The sequence below is a fragment of the Leptodactylus fuscus genome, chromosome 10, assembly GCF_031893055.1.
Source record: "Leptodactylus fuscus isolate aLepFus1 chromosome 10, aLepFus1.hap2, whole genome shotgun sequence".
In the NCBI taxonomy this organism is placed as follows: domain Eukaryota; kingdom Metazoa; phylum Chordata; class Amphibia; order Anura; family Leptodactylidae; genus Leptodactylus; species Leptodactylus fuscus.
Window position 1 is genome coordinate 85,830,127 of NC_134274.1, and position 26,559 is coordinate 85,856,685.

Below are 26,559 nucleotides of genomic sequence, written 5' to 3' on the forward strand. Positions count from 1 at the left end.
GGTGGCGGTGTTGTCCTGGTTATATACAGTAATATACAGCTTCTCTCCAGTAGGTGGCAGTGTTGTCCTGTTACTATACAGTAATATACAGCTTCTCTCCAGTAGGTGGCGGTGTTGTCCTGGTTATATACAGTAATATACAGCTTCTCTCCAGTAGGTGGCGGTGTTGTCCTGGTTATATACAGTAATATACAGCTTCTCTCCAGTAGGTGGCGGTGTTGTCCTGTTTCTATACAGTAATATACAGCTTCTCTCCAGTAGGTGGCGGTGTTGTCCTGGTTATATACAGTAATATACAGCTTCTCTCCAGTAGGTGGCGGTGTTGTCCTGTTACTATACAGTAATATACAGCTTCTCTCCAGTAGGCGGCGGTGTTGTCCTGGTTATATACAGTAATATACAGCTTCTCTCCAGTAGGTGGCGGTGTTGTCCTGTTACTATACAGTAATATACAGCTTCTCTCCAGTAGGTGGCGGTGTTGTCCTGTTTCTATACAGTAATATACAGCTTCCCTCCAGTAGGTGGCGGTGTTGTCCTGGTTCTATACAGTAATATACAGCTTCTCTCCAGTAGGTGGCAGTGTTGTCCTGTTACTATACAGTAATATACAGCTTCTCTCCAGTAGGTGGCGGTGTTGTCCTGGTTATATACAGTAATATACAGCTTCTCTCCAGTAGGTGGCAGTGTTGTCCTGTTTCTATACAGTAATATACAGCTTCTCTCCAGTAGGTGGCAGTGTTGTCCTGTTTCTATACAGTAATATACAGCTTCTCTCCAGTAGGTGGCGGTGTTGTCCTGGTTATATACAGTAATATACAGCTTCTCTCAGTAGGTGGCGGTGTTGTCCTGGTTTATATACAGTAATATACAGCTTCTCTCCAGTAGGTGGCGGTGTTGTCCTGGTTATATACAGTAATATACAGCTTCTCTCCAGTAGGTGGCGGTGTTGTCCTGGTTATATACAGTAATATACAGCTTCTCTCCAGTAGGTGGCAGTGTTGTCCTGTTTCTATACAGTAATATACAGCTTCTCTCCAGTAGGTGGCGGTGTTGTCATGGTTACTATACAGTAATATACAGCTTCTCTCCAGTAGGTGGCGGTGTTGTCCTGTTTCTATACAGTAATATATACAGCTTCTCTCCAGTAGGTGGCGGTGTTGTCCTGTTTCTATACAGTAATATACAGCTTCTCTCCAGTAGGCGGCGGTGTTGTCCTGGTTATATACAGTAATATACAGCTTCTCTCCAGTAGGTGGCGGTGTTGTCCTGGTTATATACAGTAATATACAGCTTCTCTCCAGTAGGTGGCGGTGTTGTCCTGTTACTATACAGTAATATACAGCTTCTCTCCAGTAGGGTGGCAGTGTTTGTCCTGTTACTATACAGTAATATACAGCTTCTCTCCAGTAGGTGGCGGTGTTGTCCTGTTTCTATACAGTAATATACAGCTTCTCTCCAGTAGGTGGCGGTGTTGTCCTGTTACTATACAGTAATATACAGCTTCTCTCCAGTAGGTGGCGGTGTTGTCCTGGTTATATACAGTAATATACAGCTTCTCTCCAGTAGGTGGCGGTGTTGTCCTGGTTATATACAGTAATATACAGCTTCTCTCCAGTAGGTGGCGGTGTTGTCCTGGTTATATACAGTAATATACAGCTTCTCTCCAGTAGGTGGCGGTGTTGTCCTGGTTATATACAGTAATATACAGCTTCTCTCCAGTAGGTGGCGGTGTTGTCCTGGTTATATACAGTAATATACAGCTTCTCTCCAGTAGGTGGCGGTGTTGTCCTGGTTATATACAGTAATATACAGCTTCTCTCCAGTAGGTGGCGGTGTTGTCCTGGTTATATACAGTAATATACAGCTTCTCTCCAGTAGGTGGCGGTGTTGTCCTGGTTATATACAGTAATATACAGCTTCTCTCCAGTAGGTGGCGGTGTTGTCCTGGTTATATACAGTAATATACAGCTTCTCTCCAGTAGGTGGCGGTGTTGTCCTGGTTATATACAGTAATATACAGCTTCTCTCCAGTAGGTGGCGGTGTTGTCCTGGTTATATACAGTAATATACAACTTCTCTCCAGTAGGTGGCGGTGTTGTCCTGGTTATATACAGTAATATACAGCTTCTCTCCAGTAGGTGGCGGTGTTGTCCTGGTTATATACAGTAATATACAGCTTCTCTCCAGTAGGTGGCGGTGTTGTCCTGTTACTATACAGTAATATACAGCTTCTCTCCAGTAGGTGGCGGTGTTGTCCTGTTACTATACAGTAATATACAGCTTCTCTCCAGTAGGTGGCGGTGTTGTCCTGGTTCTATACAGTAATATACAGCTTCTCTCCAGTAGGTGGCGGTGTTGTCCTGTTACTATACAGTAATATACAGCTTCTCTCCAGTAGGTGGTGGCGGTGTTGTCCTGGTTATATACAGTAATATACAGCTTCTCTCCAGTAGGTGGCGGTGTTGTCCTGGTTATATACAGTAATATACAGCTTCTCTCCAGTAGGTGGCGGTGTTGTCCTGGTTATATACAGTAATATACAGCTTCTCTCCAGTAGGTGGCGGTGTTGTCCTGGTTATATACAGTAATATACAGCTTCTCTCCAGTAGGTGGCGGTGTTGTCCTGGTTATATACAGTAATATACAGCTTCTCTCCAGTAGGTGGCGGTGTTGTCCTGGTTATATACAGTAATATACAGCTTCTCTCCAGTAGGTGGCGGTGTTGTCCTGGTTATATACAGTAATATACAACTTCTCTCCAGTAGGTGGCGGTGTTGTCCTGGTTATATACAGTAATATACAGCTTCTCTCCAGTAGGTGGCGGTGTTGTCCTGTTACTATACAGTAATATACAGCTTCTCTCCAGTAGGTGGCGGTGTTGTCCTGGTTATATACAGTAATATACAGCTTCTCTCCAGTAGGTGGCGGTGTTGTCCTGTTACTATACAGTAATATACAGCTTCTCTCCAGTAGGTGGCGGTGTTGTCCTGTTACTATACAGTAATATACAGCTTCTCTCCAGTAGGTGGCGGTGTTGTCCTGGTTATATACAGTAATATACAGCTTCTCTCCAGTAGGTGGCAGTGTTGTCCTGTTACTATACAGTAATATACAGCTTCTCTCCAGTAGGTGGCGGTGTTGTCCTGTTACTATACAGTAATATACAGCTTCTCTCCAGTAGGTGGCGGTGTTGTCCTGTTTCTATACAGTAATATACAGCTTCTCTCCAGTAGGTGGCGGTGTTGTCCTGGTTATATACAGTAATATACAGCTTCTCTCCAGTAGGTGGCGGTGTTGTCCTGTTACTATACAGTAATATACAGCTTCTCTCCAGTAGGTGGCGGTGTTGTCCTGTTTCTATACAGTAATATACAGCTTCTCTCCAGTAGGTGGCGGTGTTGTCCTGGTTATATACAGTAATATACAGCTTCTCTCCAGTAGGTGGCGGTGTTGTCCTGTTACTATACAGTAATATACAGCTTCTCTCCAGTAGGTGGCGGTGTTGTCCTGTTACTATACAGTAATATACAGCTTCTCTCCAGTAGGTGGCGGTGTTGTCCTGTTACTATACAGTAATATACAGCTTCTCTCCAGTAGGTGGCGGTGTTGTCCTGGTTATATACAGTAATATACAGCTTCTCTCCAGTAGGTGGCGGTGTTGTCCTGGTTATATACAGTAATATACAGCTTCTCTCCAGTAGGTGGCGGTGTTGTCCTGTTACTATACAGTAATATACAGCTTCTCTCCAGTAGGTGGCGGTGTTGTCCTGTTACTATACAGTAATATACAGCTTCTCTCCAGTAGGTGGCGGTGTTGTCCTGTTACTATACAGTAATATACAGCTTCTCTCCAGTAGGTGGCGGTGTTGTCCTGTTACTATACAGTAATATACAGCTTCTCTCCAGTAGGTGGCGGTGTTGTCCTGGTTATATACAGTAATATACAGCTTCTCTCCAGTAGGTGGCGGTGTTGTCCTGGTTATATACAGTAATATACAGCTTCTCTCCAGTAGGTGGCGGTGTTGTCCTGTTACTATACAGTAATATACAGCTTCTCTCCAGTAGGTGGCGGTGTTGTCCTGGTTATATACAGTAATATACAGCTTCTCTCCAGTAGGTGGCGGTGTTGTCCTGTTACTATACAGTAATATACAGCTTCTCTCCAGTAGGTGGCGGTGTCGTTCACATAGAGAGACTGACCTTGGCTGAGTTCCTGTCCAGTGACGTCACATCCTGCACAAGATGGCGCTGTGCCTGTGAGTCGTGCTTGTCTCCGCTCCGCTCAGTGACTGTGACCGAGGATGGCGCTGTGTCTGTGGGGCCGGGTGTCGGGTCTCCGCCGCGGGCTGCTGACAGGTGAGGATTCCCGGCTCGGGCTTTATGCCGGGGCTGCGCTGATGTCTTTGTATGGGCTCCTGCGGTCACTTAGAGGCTTCATCTCCTCTGTGCGTTGTGTCCTCTGATCACTGCAGCATTGAGCCCTGGCGGCCATTTTCTTAGAGACAATTTGTCTGTAGAAGTAAATGGGAAGTGACAGTCAGGGACAGTCCGTGTGTTCTCCGCCATGCTGTCCTATAGAGCGCTGGTTATACAGCAGTGAGGCCCGTGTGCTGCTATACTGTGATATATAGTGTCCATTATAGGACAGCCATACGTGTGCTGCGTGTACAGGGGAGGTCACAGCGCCATACATCGTACAGTGGCTGTGCTTGGTACTGCACCAGTCACAGCGCCATACATCGTACAGTGGTTTTGTTTGGTACTGCACCAGTCACAGCGCCATACATCGTACAGTGGTTGTGCTTGGTACTGCACCAGTCACAGCGCCATACATCGTACAGTGTCTATGCTTGGTACTGCACCAGTCACAGCGCCATACATCGTACAGTGGCTGTGCTTGGTACTGCACCAGTCACAGCGCCATACATCGTACAGTGGTTTTGTTTGGTACTGCACCAGTCACAGCGCCATACATCGTACAGTGGTTGTGCTTGGTACTGCAGCAGTCACAGCGCCATACATCGTACAGTGGCTGTGCTTGGTACTGCACCAGTCACAGCGCCATACATCGTACAGTGGTTGTGCTTGGTACTGCACCAGTCACAGCGCCATACATCGTACAGTGGCTGTGCTTGGTACTGCACCAGTCACAGCGCCATACATCGTACAGTGGCTGTGCTTGGTACTGTATCAGTCACAGCGCCATACATCGTACAGTGGTTGTGCTTGGTACTGCAGCAGTCACAGCGCCATACATCGTACAGTGGTTGTGCTTGGTACTGCACCAGTCACAGCGCCATACATCGTACAGTGGTTGTGCTTGGTACTGCACCAGTCACAGCGCCATACATCGTACAGTGGCTGTGCTTGGTACTGCACCAGTCACAGCGCCATACATCGTACAGTGGCAGTGCTTGGTACTGCACCAGTCACAGCGCCATACATCGTACAGTGGCTGTGCTTGGTACTGCACCAGTCACAGCGCCATACATCGTACAGTGGCTGTGCTTGGTACTGCACCAGTCACAGCGCCATACATCGTACAGTGGCTGTGCTTGGTACTGCACCAGTCACAGCGCCATACATCGTACAGTGGCTGTGCTTGGTACTGCACCAGTCACAGCGCCATACATCGTACAGTGGCTGAGCTTGGTACTGCACCAGTCACAGCGCCATACATCGTACAGTGGCTGTGCTTGGTACTGTATCAGTCACAGCGCCATACATCGTACAGTGGCTGTGCTTGGTACTGCACCAGTCACAGCGCCATACATCGTACAGTGGCTGTGCTTGGTACTGCACCAGTCACAGCGCCATACATCGTACAGTGGCTGTGCTTGGTACTGTATCAGTCACAGCGCCATACATCGTACAGTGGCTGTGCTTGGTACTGCACCAGTCACAGCGCCATACATCGTACAGTGGCAGTGCTTGGTACTGCACCAGTCACAGCGCCATACATCGTACAGTGGCTGTGCTTGGTACTGTATCAGTCACATCGCCATACATCGTACAGTGGCAGTGCTTGGTACTGCACCAGTCACAGCGCCATACATCGTACAGTGGCTGTGCTTGGTACTGTATCAGTCACAGCGCCATACATCGTACAGTGGTTGTGCTTGGTACTGCACCAGTCACAGCGCCATACATCGTACAGTGGCTGTGCTTGGTACTGCACCAGTCACAGCGCCATACATCGTACAGTGGCTGTGCTTGGTACTGCACCAGTCACAGCGCCATACATCGTACAGTGGCTGTGCTTGGTACTGCACCAGTCACAGCGCCATACATCGTACAGTGGCTGTGCTTGGTACTGTATCAGTCACAGCGCCATACATCGTACAGTGGCAGTGCTTGGTACTGCACCAGTCACATCGCCATACATCGTACAGTGGCTGTGCTTGGTACTGTATCAGTCACAGCGCCATACATCGTACAGTGGCAGTGCTTGGTACTGCACCAGTCACATCGCCATACATCGTACAGTGGCTGTGCTTGGTACTGCACCAGTCACAGCGCCATACATCGTACAGTGGCTGTGCTTGGTACTGTATCAGTCACAGCGCCATACATCGTACAGTGGTTGTGCTTGGTACTGCACCAGTCACAGCGCCATACATCGTACAGTGGCTGTGCTTGGTACTGCACCAGTCACAGCGCCATACATCGTACAGTGGCAGTGCTTGGTACTGCACCAGTCACAGCGCCATACATCGTACAGTGGCTGTGCTTGGTACTGCACCAGTCACAGCGCCATACATCGTACAGTGGCTGTGCTTGGTACTGTATCAGTCACAGCGCCATACATCGTACAGTGGCAGTGCTTGGTACTGCACCAGTCACAGCGCCATACATCGTACAGTGGCTGTGCTTGGTACTGTATCAGTCACAGCGCCATACATCGTACAGTGGCTGTGCTTGGTACTGCACCAGTCACAGCACCATACATTGTACAGTGTCTATGCTTGGTACTGCACCAGTCACAGCGCCATACATCGTACAGTGGCTGAGCTTGGTACTGTATCAGTCACAGCGCCATACATCGTACAGTGGCAGTGCTTGGTACTGTATCAGTCACAGCGCCATACATCGTACAGTGGCTGAGCTTGGTACTGCACCAGTCACAGCGCCATACATCGTACAGTGTCTGTGCTTGGTACTGCACCAGTCACAGCGCCATACATCGTACAGTGGCAGTGCTTGGTACTGCACCAGTCACAGCGCCATACATCGTACAGTGGCTGTGCTTGGTACTGTATCAGTCACAGCGCCATACATCGTACAGTGGTTGTGCTTGGTACTGCACCAGTCATAGCGCCATACATCGTACAGTGGCTGTGCTTGGTACTGCACCAGTCACATCGCCATACATCGTACAGTGGCTGTGCTTGGTACTGCACCAGTCACAGCGCCATACATCGTACAGTGGCTGTGCTTGGTACTGCACCAGTCACAGCGCCATACATCGTACAGTGGTTGTGCTTGGTACTGCACCAGTCACATCGCCATACATCGTACAGTGGCTGTGCTTGGTACTGCACCAGTCACAGCGCCATACATCGTACAGTGGCTGTGCTTGGTACTGTATCAGTCACAGCGCCATACATCGTACAGTGGTTGTGCTTGGTACTGCACCAGTCACAGCGCCATACATCGTACAGTGGCTGTGCTTGGTACTGCACCAGTCACAGCGCCATACATCGTACAGTGGCAGTGCTTGGTACTGCACCAGTCACAGCGCCATACATCGTACAGTGGCTGTGCTTGGTACTTTATCAGTCACAGCGCCATACATCGTACAGTGGCAGTGCTTGGTACTGCACCAGTCACAGCGCCATACATCGTACAGTGGCTGTGCTTGGTACTGCACCAGTCACAGCGCCATACATCGTACAGTGGCTGAGCTTGGTACTGTATCAGTCACAGCGCCATACATCGTACAGTGGCAGTGCTTGGTACTGTATCAGTCACAGCGCCATACATCGTACAGTGGCTGAGCTTGGTACTGCACCAGTCACAGCGCCATACATCGTACAGTGTCTGTGCTTGGTACTGCACCAGTCACAGCGCCATACATCGTACAGTGGCTGTGCTTGGTACTGCACCAGTCACAGCGCCATACATCGTACAGTGGCTGTGCTTGGTACTGCACCAGTCACAGCGCCATACATCGTACAGTGGCAGTGCTTGGTACTGCACCAGTCACAGCGCCATACATCGTACAGTGGTTGTGCTTGGTACTGCACCAGTCACAGCGCCATACATCGTACAGTGTCTGTGCTTGGTACTGCACCAGTCACAGCGCCATACATCGTACAGTGGCTGTGCTTGGTACTGCACCAGTCACATCGCCATACATCGTACAGTGGCTGTGCTTGGTACTGCACCAGTCACATCGCCATACATCGTACAGTGTCTGTGCTTGGTACTGCACCAGTCACAGCGCCATACATCGTACAGTGGCAGTGCTTGGTACTGCACCAGTCACAGCGCCATACATCGTACAGTGGCTGTGCTTGGTACTGTATCAGTCACAGCGCCATACATCGTACAGTGGCAGTGCTTGGTACTGCACCAGTCACAGCGCCATACATCGTACAGTGGCTGTGCTTGGTACTGCACCAGTCACAGCACCATACATTGTACAGTGTCTATGCTTGGTACTGCACCAGTCACAGCGCCATACATCGTACAGTGGCTGAGCTTGGTACTGTATCAGTCACAGCGCCATACATCGTACAGTGGCAGTGCTTGGTACTGTATCAGTCACAGCGCCATACATCGTACAGTGGCTGAGCTTGGTACTGCACCAGTCACAGCGCCATACATCGTACAGTGTCTGTGCTTGGTACTGCACCAGTCACAGCGCCATACATCGTACAGTGGCTGTGCTTGGTACTGCACCAGTCACAGCGCCATACATCGTACAGTGTCTGTGCTTGGTACTGCACCAGTCACAGCGCCATACATCGTACAGTGGCAGTGCTTGGTACTGCACCAGTCACAGCGCCATACATCGTACAGTGGTTGTGCTTGGTACTGCACCAGTCACAGCGCCATACATCGTACAGTGTCTGTGCTTGGTACTGCACCAGTCACAGCGCCATACATCGTACAGTGGCTGTGCTTGGTACTGCACCAGTCACATCGCCATACATCGTACAGTGGCTGTGCTTGGTACTGCACCAGTCACATCGCCATACATCGTACAGTGTCTGTGCTTGGTACTGCACCAGTCACAGCGCCATACATCGTACAGTGGCAGTGCTTGGTACTGCACCAGTCACAGCGCCATACATCGTACAGTGGCAGTGCTTGGTACTGCACCAGTCACATCGCCATACATCGTACAGTGTCTGTGCTTGGTACTGCACCAGTCACAGCGCCATACATCGTACAGTGGCTGTGCTTGGTACTGCACCAGTCACAGCGCCATACATCGTACAGTGGCTGTGCTTGGTACTGCACCAGTCACAGCGCCATACATCGTACAGTGGCTGTGCTTGGTACTGCACCAGTCACGGCGCCATACATCGTACAGTGGCAGTGCTTGGTACTGCACCAGTCACAGCGCCATACATCGTACAGTGGCTGTGCTTGGTACTGCACCAGTCACAGCGCCATACATCGTACAGTGGCAGTGCTTGGTACTGCACCAGTCACAGCGCCATACATCGTACAGTGGCAGTGCTTGGTACTGCACCAGTCACAGCGCCATACATCGTACAGTGTCTATACTTGGCACTGCACTAGTCACGGCGCCATACATCGTACAGTGGCTTTGTCCCGTAATGTCTTCTGTGTCCTCATCCTCTGTCGTCTCTTCTCTACAGGTTGTGTGTCGCGGCCACATATGGCGGTCACGGCCGGACTGCGCTCCTATGAACCCCCTCCGGATTTTACTGGTGAGTTTTGTCTTATTTATAAGGGACCCTGATTTACCCGGTGATAATACAGGGGGGGGGGGGGGAGGGGAGAACAGTATATGAGGGCGGCGGGCCTATAGGGGGCAGATCACTGTCACACCAGGCGCGGCCTATGGTAAATCACATGATGGCTCTTTGGTGTGTACAGCAACCTGTGCTAGGAAAAACAGGTCACACTGCGGTCACATGACCAGGATAAGGAAATACACCGCGAGGCGACCACTGTTACTGTTCAGGGGGTTTATAAAGTTCATTCAAAAAAAAAAAAAAAAAAAAATACTAGTCTCCATCTAACGATAGAAACCCGCTCCTTAATGTCTATGAGATGGGAGCGGGGGCAAGGCCTGAGGCTGCACTACTGAGAAGCTTCTAGATGTGGTGTTACCATATAGACCTATAACACCGCCTTGTCTCCACCCTCCAGGGGTCAGTATGAAGGAACGCCCCAAACTGCGCTTTATGAATAAAGTTCCGGATGTTGTGAAGGTGACGAAGGTCTCGAAGAATCTGAAGGACATCCGGGGGCCGGCGCAGAAGGGGCGAGAGTTCCAGGAGGGACAGTATGGCATCCTGGTGAGGAGATCCTGCCCATGTGGCGGTTATGGTGTAGTATGTGGTGATATAGGGGCACAGCGTGGCGGACGTGACATGGAGTTTCAATGCTCTGCGTTCCGTTATACGTTACAGCGCCATCTCAGGTTTTGGTCTGCACCCGCCCAATACATCACAGGGTAGTACGGGCGTATTTATACCCAGTATATGGCAGCACGAGGGAGACAATATGGCGGCCTTTCAGGCTTAGAAGTAATACGCCAGGTAGCGGCCTTGTATTGCGATGTAACCAGAGGTGCAGTTCACTTCTCCCGCCACCTACTGGCGCTGTGCCTTCTGGTGTTACCCCGCACACGTCGCCATCTTGTTCTGACTCTGCTCTCTCTATTGCACAGGCGTTGGGAGGCGGATACTTACATTGGGGTCACTTTGAGATGATGCGATTGACTCTGAACCGTAAGTTTGACCCCCGCACGACGTTCAGTAACTGGCTGATAGAAGCCCCCAGCAAACCCATCACACGCAAAGGACTCGGCCAACGTATGGGCGGGGGGAAAGGTGCGGTGGACCATTACGTCACCCCGGTGAAGGCCGACCAGCTCATCGTGGAGGTCGGGGGACACTGCGAGTTTGCTGAGGTGTTGCCTGTACTAACTCAAGTGGCCAAGAAGCTTCCGTTCCCTGCCAAGGCGGTGAGCCGTGAAAGCCTGAGACAGCTCCAGGAGGAACTGGAGGAGAGGCAGCGAAACAACCAGAACCCCTGGACGTTTGAGCGCCTGGTGAGCCGGAACATGATGGGCTGCCGCAAGTATCTGAGTCCGTATGACCTGCATTACAAGGGCCGCTACTGGGGCAAGCGCTGTCTGAAGGATCGGGTCTGATGGCATGGCTCACGTTATACCTGGGCTACAACAAAATGGCTTCTGCTGCACAACTTGGTGGTTTTGTATTACGTGGTACAAGGAAGAAGGAAACCTTCCTATAAGCCGGGCCAGGCGGGATTATTCCTCATCACCCAGTGTCGCAGACGCAATAGTCTGGGATCCAAAATCTAAACCGTATTGTCTCGCTATAACTATAATTCAGGAAATTAAATGTTTTTTATCCCAGACCAATGTCCCGGATGGTGTGACCTGAGTCATTGTGCGCACAGCAGGGTCGGGGGGCACTCGTGTTGGGAGTCCAGAAACATGACCTGACCCCAAAAGGATTTCATCTCCGACCATCACCAGCAGCTTTGGATGAATCCTCAGAGCTCTGAATACAGATCAGATCCCGCCGTGTGTGTGGTGAGGACGTCTCGCTGGTTACAGCCTGTCAGTATCAGCTATGGCCCCTATAGAGCAGCCAGCGGAGTCGGCCCGTATACATGCAGGTCATACATACAGGATATACATGCAGGTCATACATACAGGATATACATGCAGGTCATACATACAGGATATACATGCAGGTCATACATACAGGATATACATGCAGGTCATACATACAGGATATACATGCAGGTCATACATACAGGATATACATGCAGGTCATACATACAGGATATACATGCAGGTCATACATACAGGATATACATGCAGGTCATACATACAGGATATACATGCAGGTCATACATACAGGATATACATGCAGGTCATACATACAGGATATACATGCAGGTCATACATACAGGATATACATGCAGGTCATACATACAGGATATACATGCAGGTCATATATACAGGATATACATGCAGGTCATATATACAGGATATACATGCAGGTCATACATCCGAGTCTTCATGCAGGACATACATGCAGGTCATACATCCGAGTCTTTGTACAGGTCATACATGCAGGTCATACATACAGGTCATACATGCAGGTCATACATACAGGTCATACATGCAGGTCATACATGCAGGTCATACATGCAGGTCATACATGCAGGTCATACATGCAGGTCATATATCCGAGTCTTCGTGCAGGTCATACATCCGAGTCTTCGTACAGGTCATACATGCAGGTCATATATCCAAGTCTTCGTACAGGTCATACATCCGAGGCGAGAGACTGTTCAATGTTTCTACTAGGAGAGGTCCTCAATATTGGGGGGGGGGGGGGTCCGACACCTAGGACCCCACAGATCAGCTGTTCCTATACATGGTGAGTGCTGCGGCCTCATCACTGGATAACAAGCACAGCGCCACACATTGTGTAGTGGCTGTATCTGGTATTGCAGCTCAGCCCCATTCACTTGAATAGGACTGAGCTGCACACGGGCCATGTGACCAATGAATGTGATAAAGAACACATGCACACTCGGCCCAGCCCAATGTGATGGCAGAGAACGTTGGACAAGATGGGACCCCGGACAGAACACACCACACACGACTAGTTTCACAAATTTTTTATTAATCAATATCCAGCGCGGCCTCTGTCAGTCCCGTATCTTCTTCTTAATCTTGGGTTTTTGTTCCACATCTTAATTCAAGCGGAAGAAAAATTGGCAAAATAAACCTCGTCAGTCCGATCCTCAGCTCCAAACAATAAGCAGTATGTTCGCTTTCTTATTCAGTACATTGTCGCCTCCATTCACCACCAAAGCTGCACTCGAAATATCACTGACTGGCTCACATCTATCTCTCCTCCACTCCTTGCCAAGTCATTGCTTGTACAAGAGTCATTGACTGTGCCCTGTGTGGGATCTTATCGAAGGGCTTGTAGGATTTTGAATGCAGCTCTGGAGGTGACTAGAGAAGAGATCTATAGAAGATGAGCAGAGCATTTTACTTTCCTTTGTATCTTGCACGTGTAACATAGACGCCTCCAGTGACATCACACACCTATAGTGACATCACACATCTATAGTGACATCACACCTCTATAGTGACATCACACATCTATAGATCACAATAAATTAATATGTACACATCAACATAAATATGTCATTGGCTAGTTCCTCTGGTGCGACGTTCCACCCCGTCCCCTTGTCGCCCTCACCTCAGGCAAAGATTCCTCCGATTGTGGACGCTGTGACAATGACAAGGATCACACAGCAAATCAGAATCATGATCTTCTTCTGCAGCATGTAAAACGTCAGAGAAGGGAAAGCTCAGAATAAAGTGACCCCTTACCTGCGATCTACCGGGGTGCCATTGTAACATTTGGTCTTATCCACAGAGACATTTTTAGGTTTTTAGGCTTCAAAAAAAAAAAAAAAAGTGGTGTAATACCTCCTCCCTCCTGCGGGAGTGCTGTGTTTAAAACAGATAGCAGGGGAATTACAGTTTGGCAAGCCTGTATGCTATCTGTAGCTTCATACACCATCATAGGAGAGGTCAGATCGCTAATCTTCATGCCACGGGGGGGCAAAAGGGCACAAAAATGAAGTATCCCTTTAAAACACTAAAATGACTGTGTGGATAAGCTGTAAACATGAAAAATCCATCTCCTTAAAGGGGATGTCTACGTCCTTGTGCTGTCAGCACCATGGTTTATTAAATGTATGTAATTGACCCCCCCAATAGCCATGTGGGTGAAAGACACAAAAGGTAAACATCCCCTTTAAGGAGGACATATGCACTTAGAAAAAGGGTGTGTTTTTTAGTTTCTACCAGAAGCGGCGCCGCTCTCTGCATTGATAGTTATTACAGGCCATCTTATAACCATTGACATGAATGGAGCTGAGGTGCAATACCACTCACAGCCTGTGTCCAAGAGGGGGCACTGTTTCTGGCAATAAGCAGACCCTTTTTCACTAATCGAAGCGGGAAGAGGAGGGGGAGGGGTAGGTCTGTTCCTTCATTTAGTATAGGGTTTTTTTTACAATATATACAAATATACAAGAAAGATCAGGAGCGGGCGCTGCGCTGAAGAGGGGACGACGTGGACATTAGACGTGGGAAAGGGTTAAACGGGACTAAAGGATTGACCTATAAGATTCTAGTTAGGAGAATCTTTGTGTCGTTCTCTGGCTCTCAAAACCTGCCCTAAGCCGTTGTGTAAGAGTTCTCCTTTAAATCGACTTCTATAACGGTGTCCACCGGGTGGCGCTGTTCTGTTGCTGTAGGTGCTATGTCAGTATATAGGATACTGCTCCCCCTATAGGTGCGATTACACGTGTACCTCTGACTATCTGGAGGTTCCGGGTTATTATTAACACCTATAACTAACCCCACCAGGACCCAATAACACAGCGCCCCCAGTGGCCACCGTAACAGAATCCATCCTTGGCCGGATCCAAGACGTCTACGACTATAAGGAGAGGTCACGTAAGGGTTGGCTATGTGACTAATGGCAGCCATGTGTAGGAGCCCACGACGTATTCCCGACGTGATGTTAGGGATGAGGAATGTGCAGAGTTTCGCCGGAACTACTTTTATAGCGCAGTTACCATCAAACCCACCAAACCCAAAAAACTGGTTACACTGGTCCAAAAATGCAGCGAACATTCCTACATGTCTGCAAAGCCATACGTAGGCCCGGGTGTAATAGACCTGGGGTGGCCTGTAGGTTCTATGGGGTGTCCTACTATCATATATCCAGGACGGGAGAGGAAAGACACCGCTACGTGTCCTCTCACGGTCCCAAAGGCTTTGTATACTATAATACCGCCCCCTATCAGCAGAACCGGGACCTACATACGAAGGTGATGTGACCAAATAAGAGAAAATAGGATTCTGTGTTATCTCCAAAGGGATTGCTCAATGAAGCCACCCCGGCCACCCTGGTATACAGCTTCTCCGGCTCCTGAAACCCCTAACACTCAGCGGTCATCACTGTGGAAAGTTGTACTTGACTATATATACTACATATGTATCCTCCATATACGGCCCTTATATCCACCCCCCGTAATCATCACCATTGGATCTCGCCATCGGGCTCCTGACTCTCATTAGATTTGTCCATTTGGTTCCTACGTTTCCTGGGTCCACCACTGGTCTTTGCTTCCTTTTGACCCAGACTTGTGACCTCTGAAGCCGCTGTGACCAGTCAATGGTCTCTAGGAAGCAGAGCCCGGCATGGCCCTTGGAATTGGTGACCGTGACTTCGTTCTCTGGTTGGAAACCTCTTAAGGCCAGGTGGACATGGAAGACTCTAGAGAGGAATTTGAAGCCACCTAAGATTTCCTTCAGATTCCATCCCCGTGGATCCCACACTGGTACTATAGCAGAGCATTGGTTTTCTGATATGGGTTTGCTCGAAGGTCAGCCTGAGACACAGTAGGCCTCGCCACACAGGTTCTGCAGATAAACCCGTGGCAATGGGAGGCAAATTCCGGCAACAATTTGCAGCTGAATTTGAGGTGGAATCTGCCTTAAAACTCAACTCCAAATTCCTTTTTGTGACCATAACCGAACAGGACATGTTCTCTCCATGTCTCTCTCCATAGAACCTCTTTCACAGCTACCACCTGCAGCATATTGGGCGGTATTGTTTATGGCGCCTGCCTTGTTGGGACACACGTCGGCGGAAGGATTTTGGACTTTAGGTCCCTGAGAAATTCCAGAGAAACAAACTCAATGGAGAACAGCAGAAGTTGGAGATGGAGAGTTGACACTGAGGCAACATCGGCACATCAGTCCTAAAGATGATGATCGGTTGATAAAGTCAGGTCACCTCTACCAGGAATCTAGATCAGGAAGGCTCAGAACATTGAATTTGATCAAATAATATAAAACCTCTTTCTTGGTTACAGTCTTAGTCATCTCACCATCTATGGTATGACCTCCAGGTTCGAGGTACCAGGGATGTCTTCTAGTATGGCACATCGGTATGGTCCTATCTATCTGAGCACCTTGTGGTTTGCGTTCTCTTGGTAGAACATTCAGAGATAATGTAAGGTACGGCATTTACAAGTCTTCCATCCTTTCGTTAGTTTCAGAGTCAGGGTAAGCACAAGGAGAAAGCAAAGGTCCAGGGGTTCCAGGTTCAGGGAAGGTTTCCAGAAGGTTAAAACATGGATCCTTGGTGGTGAAAAAGAGGTAAATCTTGGTGGAGGAGCAGGTGAAGGTTGGGAGGAAATAAGGAGCAGGAGCTTAGATGGAGTGTTACACTAGGGATAAAAAGAAGTATGTGTTACAGAAAGCTACGAGATGACCACAAGTCCCAAGGTCTCGTCTGAGGTCCATGACATTGTAAGGTATCTGCTGTCATGGCTTCAGAAACATAACCCCATATCACTATCGATATCCTGACATGAGCTTCTTATTAAGATTTAGTTGCCCAAGATCTATTCCCACCATCTGTAATGGTGGAAGACCTGGTGGAGTCCGACCACTGCTCAGGACAATCAGGTCCATATAATACAGTCCTGAAATATTACGGGGAGCCTCGAGGACTCTGCCAGTGTCCATATTATAGTTGATAAATGTAGGATCTCCAACCTCTAGAACAGAGCCAACGTTGCTGAGGAGTTTGTATGGGGCGGTGGTCACAAAATACTGACGCCCCAGTCAATCTCTACGGGACTGATGGAAATATCCGAGCCATGTACTAGACTATCTCACAGGGTCCCATTGCTTTTAGATGGAGTATCATTGCGCATGCGTGGCCACCTCATTGAGACTCCGGACCACCAATGTAGTGATAGTTGGGGCAGTAGAGCAGCCACTGGTCATCCATCTATCAGTTATCTTACACATCGGTGATACAAGGTATTAAACGGAGTTACAGAAAACTCGGGGGCGGACAGGGTGGGCATTAATAAAAGTCCTACCTACCCCCGGTGCTCCATTGTACAGCCCACATATAATGGGGTCCACCATTGTCCTACAGAAAGTGGCGTCCAATTCCATTGTCAGGGAGGCCGGAGGATTCAGGACGGGGAGAGTAGGGCGCGATCCTCCTCTGAATAACGTCTTATATTTTACCCAATTATTAAGACCATTTCCTTTCACTTATCCGACCTCCTAAAATCCAAAAAGTTCTATACTTACACTTGGGCGTCATCATGGTGGCATCTCAGTGCTTCAGTCCCACAGATAAGCCGATAATCAGGGCAACAATTGCTAGCAGGATAATTACCACCACAATAATTATGATCATTTTCTGGAAGGAGGCAACATCAAGGAGAGGGGTGAGCAAGGGATCCCCAAAACGGCATTCGCAAATACAGCTGTATGACTGTCCGCTATGGCGGTGCAGCGGCTCTCCGTAGCCACACAGATCTGCCACTCATAGTACAGGCGATTAAAAAATTTCACTTGTCACAATTTTTAGGACAATTTTTCTGGAATATTTTTAAAAAAATTGTCAAGTGATTACGAGCAAACCCTATGAGTGTAGCCACAATAATACACAGTAGTGTAAGATGTCAGGTCTACAGGTATCATTGTAGACGCTCATAGGTTAGATATATTGTCTATGTCATTGTCTATGTCAGAAGGGCTGGGCTAGAGTCAGGCCTAGTCCATAAGTCAGGGAGGTTCTCCCTTAATATCAGCAAAAACCTGATGTATCTGTGTAAGTCTCCATCATCCACCCGAGAGCAGAAAGAAATGGCTGATCCAAGAGGTGCTAGAGTATAATCCCTACAAGAGGTGCTAGAGTATAATCCCTACAAGAGGAGCTAGAGTATGATCCCAACAAGAGGTGCTAGAGTATGATCCCAACTAGAGGTGCTAGAGTATGATCCCTGCAAGAGGTGCTAGAGTATGATCCCTCCAAGAGGTGCTAGAGTATGATCCCAACAAGAGGTGCTAGAGTATGATCCCTACAAGAGGTACTAGAGTATGATCCCTCCAAGAGGTGCTAGAGTATGATCCCTCCAAGAGGTGCTAGAGTATGATCCCTCCAAGAGGTGCTAGAGTATGATCCCTCCAAGAGGTGCTAGAGTATGATCCCAACAAGATGTGCTAGAGTATGATCCCTCCAAGAGGTGCTAGAGTATAATCCCTCCAAGAGGTGCTAGAGTATGATCCCTGCAAGAGGTGCTAGAGTATGATCCATCCAAGAGGTGCTAGAGTATGATCCCAACAAGAGGTGCTAGAGTATCATCCCTTCAAGAGGTGCTAGAGTATAATTCCAACAAGAGGTGCTAGAGTATGATCCCCAAAAGGTGCTAGAGTATAATCCTATGATCCCTACAAGAGGAGCTAGAGTATAATCCCTTCAAGAGGTGCTATGATCCCTACAAGAGGTGCTAGAGTATAATCCCTCCAAGAGCTGCTAGAGTATGATCCCAACAAGAGGTGCTAGAGTATGATCCCTCCAAGAGCTGCTAGAGTATGATCCCAACAAGAGGTGCTAGAGTATGATCCCTCCAAGAGGTGCTAGAGTATGATCCCTACAAGAGGTGCTAGAGTACGATCCCTCCAAGAGCTTCTAGAGTACGATCCCTACAAGAGATGCTAGAGTACGATCCCTGCAAGAGGCGCTAGACTACGATCCCTACAAGAGGTGCTAGAGTACGATCCCTCCAAGAGGTGCTAGAGTACGATCCCTACAAGAGGTGCTAGAGTATGATCCCTCCAAGAGGTGCTAGAGTATGATCCCAACAAGAGGTGCTAGAGTATGATCCCTACAAGAGGTACTAGAGTATGATCCCTCCAAGAGGTGCTAGAGTATGATCCCTCCAAGAGGTGCTAGAGTATGATCCCTCCAAGAGGTGCTAGAGTATGATCCCTCCAAGAGGTGCTAGAGTATGATCCCTCCAAGAGGTGCTAGAGTATGATCCCTCCAAGAGGTGCTAGAGTATGATCCCAACAAGATGTGCTAGAGTATGATCCCTCCAAGAGGTGCTAGAGTATAATCCCTCCAAGAGGTGCTAGAGTATGATCCCTGCAAGAGGTGCTAGAGTATGATCCCAACAAGAGGTGCTAGAGTATCATCCCTTCAAGAGGTGCTAGAGTATGATCCCCAAAAGGTGCTAGAGTATAATCCTATGATCCCTACAAGAGGAGCTAGAGTATAATCCCTTCAAGAGGTGCTATGATCCCTACAAGAGGTGCTAGAGTATAATCCCTCCAAGAGCTGCTAGAGTATGATCCCAACAAGAGGTGCTAGAGTATGATCCCAACTAGAGGTGCTAGAGTACGATCCCTCCAAGAGCTTCTAGAGTACGATCCCTACAAGAGATTCTAGAGTACGATCCCTGCAAGAGGCGCTAGACTACGATCCCTACAAGAGGTGCTAGAGTACGATCCCTCCAAGAGGTGCTAGAGTATGATCCCAACAAGAGGTGCTAGAGTATGATCCCTACAAGAGGTACTAGAGTATGATCCCTCCAAGAGCTGCTAGAGTATGATCCCAACAAGAGGTGCTAGAGTATGATCCCTACAAGAGGTGCTAGAGTACGATCCCTCCAAGAGCTTCTAGAGTACGATCCCTACAAGAGATGCTAGAGTACGATCCCTGCAAGAGGCGCTAGACTACGATCCCTACAAGAGGTGCTAGAGTACGATCCCTCCAAGAGGTGCTAGAGTACGATCCCTACAAGAGGTGCTAGAGTATGATCCCTACAAGAGGTGCTAGAGTGTGATCCCTCCAAGAGGTGCTAGAGTGTGATCCCTCCAAGAGGTGCTAGAGTATAATCCCTACAAGAGGTACTAGAGTATGATCCCTCCAAGAGGAGCTAGAGTATGATCCCTACAAGAGGTGCTAGAGTATGATCCCTCCAAGAGGTGCTAGAGTATGATTCCCATTGACGTGACTGATGAAGGAAACAACATACGAAATGAAGGAGTGCAGGAAGGAGGAACAAGCACATCTAAGTACTTCTCTATCTAGAAGACACAGCTAGGATCTAAACCCGGACGTTACGTTACCTACATCATGTGGCGTACTACTGACAAAACAAGTTGTGAAACTACAAGCTAAGGGTGTGGAGGAGGTTGCTTCAGGGCAGTTCTCACCCGCCTGGCCTCACTCTGGTATTTTACGGCTTTCTTTGTGTCAGCCACCGCTCGTTCCACAAACCCCACCGACTCATCCATGTTATTCTCTATGCGGTCTATAAGAGCGCCCTTCACGAAGATAAGAAACGGTAGCGGGAGAAGGAATCGGAAGACAGAAGCAAGGGTGGTGGGGTGCAGGTCAAGACAAGAGTATAACAGGAGGGAGGTGGGTTCAAGGCATATGGGCGACCATCAGTGGTGTACAGAAGTCCATGAAGAAGGAGAACAAAGGACGGAGGCCATGCAAGGGCAACGAAAATAAGGTGCAAAAGGAAGAAAGAGGTTTAGAAAAAGATGCAGAGATACATAAACATGGTGAGATACAGCCACGTTACAAGGCGCCGTTAACCGTCTTCTGCACCGTCCTGCACTCAGTCTCATAACCCTTGGGTGTGGTCAATACAACATGGCGCCGTTTCGTCAGTCGTGTCTCCCCGTCTCACCTTTCGTGCTTTATTCTGGTATTTCACAGCTTTTGTGGTCTCTACTCGAGCTTTCTCTACGTGTTCCACCGCCTTCATGACGTTGATCTCTATATTATCTGTCACTTCCCCCTGAAATGGACAAAATGCGTCAGCAAATGTAGCCGAGGAATCGACTTCAGGAGAAGGAATATGGCCGGACGGCAGGAGATGTAGTTACCTGAGCTATGTCCAGTCTCCAAGCAAAGCATTAAAGATAGAAAACAGGACACAACTGAGACATCTGAGACTTACGTGACCTCCTTAAGGACCATAGATCCCAATATGTCACTCCCATCTATACACTCCTATGGTCTCTGTCCTCATAGATTCCACATTAACCCATATGGTTACCTGGTTCTCAACCAACATGGCGATGTCCAGGAACATGTCGTGGAGTTCTTTCAGGCTGCTCTCCAGTCGTACAATGTCGCGATGCCGGGACTCAATCTCACTTAAAGCCTGACGGGATATCTGCGAGTCGTTAATGATCTGCAAAATAATAGAAATATATTACAGTCTGCCCGTCATCACGTGTGCCCGTCACCATTCATATCCCAATAAACCTTCTCCTTCTTCTACAGACACCGAAACCCCCATCAGCCTAAGAACAAACCCATTGACTTGTCCCTTGTAAGTTCCCAGGAATCCTCTGCAGCACTAAATGCTTCATCATGTAAGATCTTAATAAATTCCCAGTCACTGCCCATCCAATGGCGCTTCAGGTTAGAGCTTTCCCTCCAGTTCCCCGCCATACTCTGTCACCGCTTTCCCAATATTCTCTGTTCCTTAAGCAACCTCTCGTTCCGTCTTCTCACCCCAGATGTGAATATATTGGGATTTCCACTTTCAAGCATTTCCTCCAGTTCGGCGTCCGTTGTACTTTTACCAGCTGCAAAATAAGATTGTGCCGGTCATTATAGAAGACGAGACAAGGAAGACATCGAGCGACGTCCTGTGAAAGCAATTGTACTATACACAGTGCCAGAAATATATATATATATATATATATACATATCAGATACACATCTAATAGACATATATATATAGAATACTAGCTATACCCGTGACTTCGTCCGCGTCCCCCTGACCTTTGCACGAACCACCTGCAGCGCAGGCCGTGGTCCCCCACGCCCCTTTTCTTGCGCCTGGCGCGGGCCCCTCCCACACCAGCGGGACCCCCAGCTGCTGGCCCCCAGCCCCCTCTTACCCCACTCCTGTGGACTCGGCCAGCTCCCTCTCCAACCCCCCCGTCCCCAGCTCCATCTCCAACTGCCCCAGCTCCCCCCCAGCCCCTTCTCCAAACCCCCCAGCTCCTTCACCAACCCCCCTCCCCCAGCTCCTTCACCAACCCCCCCAGCTTCTTCTCCGACCCCCAGCTCCTTCTCCGACACCCTCCCCCCCAGCTCCGTCCCTGCCCCCCGCCAACCCCAGCTCCGTCTCCGCAGAGCTGGGGACAACTTTGGACGGGTGCGGTGGCGATTTGGGGTGAGTGACCCACTTTTAAAGTAGCCTATGTATCCTTCCTGGCCAATATGTAGCGGTGGGTGAAATTTCAGAAAAAAACGTCCAGCCGTTTTAGCGTGATTGAAGAACAAACATCCAAACTCACAAACATCCAAACACACAAACTTTAGTAAGGATTCTATAGGGTTCGGAGAGTGAAGACTAAGAAGATACCAGAATATATAACTTACTGATTTCGAGCTGTCTCTGGATCCGGCCTTTGCTCCTCTCTCTGAAATCCACTTGGGCCTCATTGTACTTCGTCATGACATCCACAAACTTCCGGGAGAGAACAGAATGCTGTAGGCAGACGGGAAATATATCCTGTAAATGGCGGCCTACGTGTGACCCACGGGGCGAACCGGCCCGTCATAGCTCAGAGAATCTTACAGTAGGCCCAGGGTTTTACACTGACAATCAGGCACCAAAACTAACTGCACTTATTGGTTGAGAATGGCCGGGGCTACAGAAGAATTGCTGGAGGTGGTGAAAGGTTCCCTGTAACTATGGTGGGGGAGAAGCAATGCAAGGAACTTTGCAAGGAGGAAGAAGGAGAAGGAATGTTGTTGAACTTTGGCTTAACGTCACATTGTCACTTGTCACCCTGCTGTAATTGAGATGATGAGTAAACCGCACGCTCCACAATCTCATCTGCTTCTAGTTCCTTCATAATATAAAGTTTCTGCCGACTGTGGCCTGATACCTCCTCTCCATCTGCTACGACTACTACGACTACTGCTACGACTACTACGACTACTGCTACGACTACTACGACTACTGCTACAACTACTACGACTTACCAGAAACCTGCCAAAAATAAACCGGTAGACTAGACTAATGTATAGCCAGTCATTAGGTGGTTGGTAGTGTTTGGCCTGTGGTACTACAGTGTATATGTTGTTATTAGTTGTCCGTTCCGGGCCCCGGACAGTACAGACGCAATCCTTAAATTAACTCTGAGAATTGATTGTGTGACTTATTCAGATGCTAGAGAGTTGTGTCAATCAGGCGCAGAGAGTCACAGGCACTGCAGCAGGTTTGGCAGATAGCTCAGACACAGACAGACGACTCCAGCCTAATCTATCTCTTCTCACTTACAGAATTTTTGTTCCAGTCCTCCAAGTCCTCTAGACTTCCCTAGACTCCCACACTTGTATCTGTGTATCATTACTCTCGCTCCCTATCTCTCTAATCTCTCCCCACACTTGTATCTGTGTATTATTACTGTCTCTTATTGTATCCCACTCCCTATCTCTCTAATCTCTCCCCACACTTGTATCTGTGTATTATTACTGTCTCTTATTGTATCCCGCTCCCTATCTCTCTAATCTCTCCCCACACTTGTATCTGTGTATCATTACTATCTCTTATTGTAACCCACTCCCTATCTCTCTAATCTCTCCCCACACTTGTATCTGTGTATCATTACTATCTCTTATTGTAACCCGCTCCCTATCTCTCTAATCTCTCCCCACACTTGTATCTGTGTATTATTACTATCTCTTATTGTATCCCGCTCCCTATCTCTCTAATCTCTCCCCACACTTGTATCTGTGTATTATTACTATCTCTTATTGTAACCCGCTCCCTATCTCTCTAATCTCTCCCCACACTTGTATCTGTGTATTATTACTCTCTCTTATTGTATCCCGCTCCCTATCTCTCTAATCTCTCCCCACACTTGTATCTGTGTATTATTACTATCTCTTATTGTAACCCGCTCCCTATCTCTCTAATCTCTCCCCACACTTGTATCTGTGTATTATTACTATCTCTTATTGTAACCCGCTCCCTATCTCTCTAATCTCTCCCCACACTTGTATCTGTGTATTATTACTATCTCTTATTGTATCCCGCTGCCTATCTCTCTAATCTCTCCCCACACTTGTGTCTGTGTATTATTACTATCTCTTATTGTATCCCGCTCCCTATCTCTCTAATCTCTCCCCACACTTGTATCTGTGTATCATTACTCTCGCTCCCTATCTCTCTAATCTCTCCCCGCACAATGGTCACCTCCTGCCCACGCTTAAGACTCATTAGTGACATTTGACCCATAGTCCCACTGATTGGCTGTGGCCTGTTATGAGGGCCACTTGCAAGGCATTATGGGTAATCCCATCTGATCCCTGAAGCCTTGTCATCCGTCTTCTCCGCTTTCTCCACGATTCACATCGTAGCTCATGTTGTCTCCATTCTTTCACGTTGTAGCTCATATGGGTTGCGGACACCATACCGTAAAGATGTTTGGGTTGATTTGCATTGATTTCCATTTCACTTCTAGAATAATTCCTTATGTAACGTACCTGTGATTTGCGTATCCGGAGGTCGGCAGAGGACTGTATGGTGTCCTGTTCTATGGACTGTTCCATTGCTATAAGGGAAGGGTAGAAGATTAGGTGGAAATTCAAAGTTTCCTCAGAAAATGGCGCCTAACGTTTAATATCTTTGGCCCTGAAGAGCCGCCATCGTGTTACGGGAGGACAGACAATCCACTGGTGACTGCCATATGTTGTACCGAGCTGGTCGGGGTATTCGGCTCTACACTAAGCACTCACACTTTAATCGGGACCTGACGTTGTTTGCAGCTTTCTTGATCTCCAGCGTCAAGTTCTCCAATTCATCTTTAGTTTCTTTAAAAACAGGAAAAACATCAAAGTTAATGTTATTTTATTACATTTCCTAAACATCTAAGTAACACTTTGTCTTGTCGGACACCCCTCGTTGTTACGTGTAGGACCACCATTACTGAGGGCCCAACCTAAGCTACAAAGTTTTGTAGAACCTGACGAGGAGCAGGACTTAAAGGGATCCTACCATTAAAACCACTAATGCCTTAAGAAAGGCTATTCGTCTCCTTCCTTTTGATGTGGTCTCCACCACGCCGGTCATCCGAAATACCATTTTTTCCCGGTATGCTAATGAGGGCGCGCCCCAGCGCTCATACGCCGATGGAGGCGTCCCCACTGCTTCCGGAACTGGGCAATCCAGCCACGCCTTCTTCCTGATCTGCCTCCTCCCCTTCCTCTTCTTTTGTCATCATGGGTGACGCATGCGCAGTCGGCTCTGGCAGCGAGACCCTGTTAGAGCCGACTGCGCATGCGAGCCATATTTGCGAGGCAGCAATTGCGCGCATGCGCAGTACGCTCCGCAAAGTATTTGCTGAACAGAGTGTACTGTGCATGCTCAGTAAGGTCCGTACAGCCCTCCGACGCCTGGATGAGTTCACTCGCGCTTTGGAGGGCTGTATGGACCTTACTGAGCATGCGCAGTACACTCTGTTCGGCAAATACTTCCTGGAGCGTACTGCGCATGCGCACAATTGCGGCCTCGAAAATATGGCCGCCAGCCAGCATGCGCAGTCGGCTCTAACAGGGTCTCGCTGCCAGAGCCGACTGCGCATGCGTCACCCATGATGACGAAAGAAGAGGAAGGGGAGGAGGCAGATCAGGAAGAATCTGGATTGCCCAGTTCTGGCAGCAGTGGGGACGCCTCCATCGGCGTATGAGCGCTGGGGCAAATATGGCCGCTGGCTGGCATGCGCAGTCGGCTCTAACAGAGTCTCGCTGCCAGAGCCGACTGCGCATGCGTCACCCATGACGAGGAAAGAAGAGGACACAGAAGGGGAGGAGGCAGATCAGGAAGAAGGCGTGGCTGGATTGCCCAGTTCCGGCAGCAGTGGGGACGCCTCCATCGGCGTATGAGTGCTGGGGCCCGCCCTCATTGCTGCCGGACACTCATTAGCATACCGGGAAAAAACGGTATTTCGGATGAGCGGTGCGGTGGAGACCACATCAAAAGGTAGGAGACGAATAGCCTTTCTTATGGTCATTAGAAAAAACCTGTTTTAATGGTAGAATCCCTTTAAGGTTTCTCGGCTCCTTCCCTTGGTTCTTGGTGTAGACAAGAGAACAACTTCTTGAGCAGATATTCCCAACTAGTAAAGACCACTCCATCCTTCAACCACCCATGTAAGACGTTTTGTAGCGCCTTCTAAGCAAGCGTCTACTGTCCTATACACAGTCCCATTACTCACTCTGTTCCGGGAGCGGCGCCGATAAGATCACGCTGTGGAGTCTCTTCGTCTCGTTAACACTCTCGGAGATCTTCTCAATGTTTTGCCGAATCTCCTCAATCTAAAGATAGACACGAAGGTTATGGAGGACATGGGTGATGATGTGTGACATATAGATCAACGGTAATGGATGAAATCGGGAGAAAGACGGTAAATCT

The 26,559-nt window shown here is 48.6% G+C and overlaps 2 protein-coding genes across 5 annotated transcripts in view; one reads left to right on the plus strand and one right to left on the minus strand.

The window, feature by feature from the left end:
* The first annotated feature begins 4,222 nt into the window (after nucleotides 1-4,222).
* Nucleotides 4,223-11,589, plus strand: MRPL16 (mitochondrial ribosomal protein L16). Its single transcript, XM_075258458.1, has 4 exons — nucleotides 4,223-4,356; nucleotides 9,834-9,905; nucleotides 10,351-10,499; nucleotides 10,874-11,589. Exons 1-4 carry the CDS (start codon nucleotides 4,302-4,304, stop codon nucleotides 11,357-11,359), a joined length of 762 nt encoding a protein of 253 aa, XP_075114559.1. The 5' UTR covers nucleotides 4,223-4,301; the 3' UTR covers nucleotides 11,360-11,589.
* Nucleotides 11,590-12,857: 1,268 nt separating this feature from the next.
* The window catches only part of STX3 (syntaxin 3), a 38,119-nt gene continuing 24,417 nt past the window's right edge, over nucleotides 12,858-26,559 (minus strand). The window contains exons 3-12 of one of the 4 annotated variants that reach the window (XM_075258030.1): nucleotides 26,363-26,462; nucleotides 24,885-24,959; nucleotides 24,633-24,700; nucleotides 22,518-22,626; nucleotides 21,639-21,712; nucleotides 21,175-21,312; nucleotides 20,803-20,913; nucleotides 20,318-20,428; nucleotides 13,464-13,542; nucleotides 12,858-12,944 (exon numbers count right to left, since the gene is read on the minus strand). In XM_075258030.1, the coding sequence (XP_075114131.1) occupies nucleotides 13,465-13,542; nucleotides 20,318-20,428; nucleotides 20,803-20,913; nucleotides 21,175-21,312; nucleotides 21,639-21,712; nucleotides 22,518-22,626; nucleotides 24,633-24,700; nucleotides 24,885-24,959; nucleotides 26,363-26,462 (864 nt within the window). In that variant the 3' untranslated portion in view covers nucleotides 12,858-12,944; nucleotide 13,464. Of the gene's footprint in view, nucleotides 12,945-13,463; nucleotides 13,543-16,091; nucleotides 16,519-17,401; nucleotides 17,514-20,317; nucleotides 20,429-20,802; nucleotides 20,914-21,174; nucleotides 21,313-21,638; nucleotides 21,713-22,517; nucleotides 22,627-24,632; nucleotides 24,701-24,884; nucleotides 24,960-26,362; nucleotides 26,463-26,559 lie in introns of those variants that run through there. The other 3 variants (XM_075258034.1, XM_075258032.1, XM_075258031.1) reach the window with 3 other exon arrangements.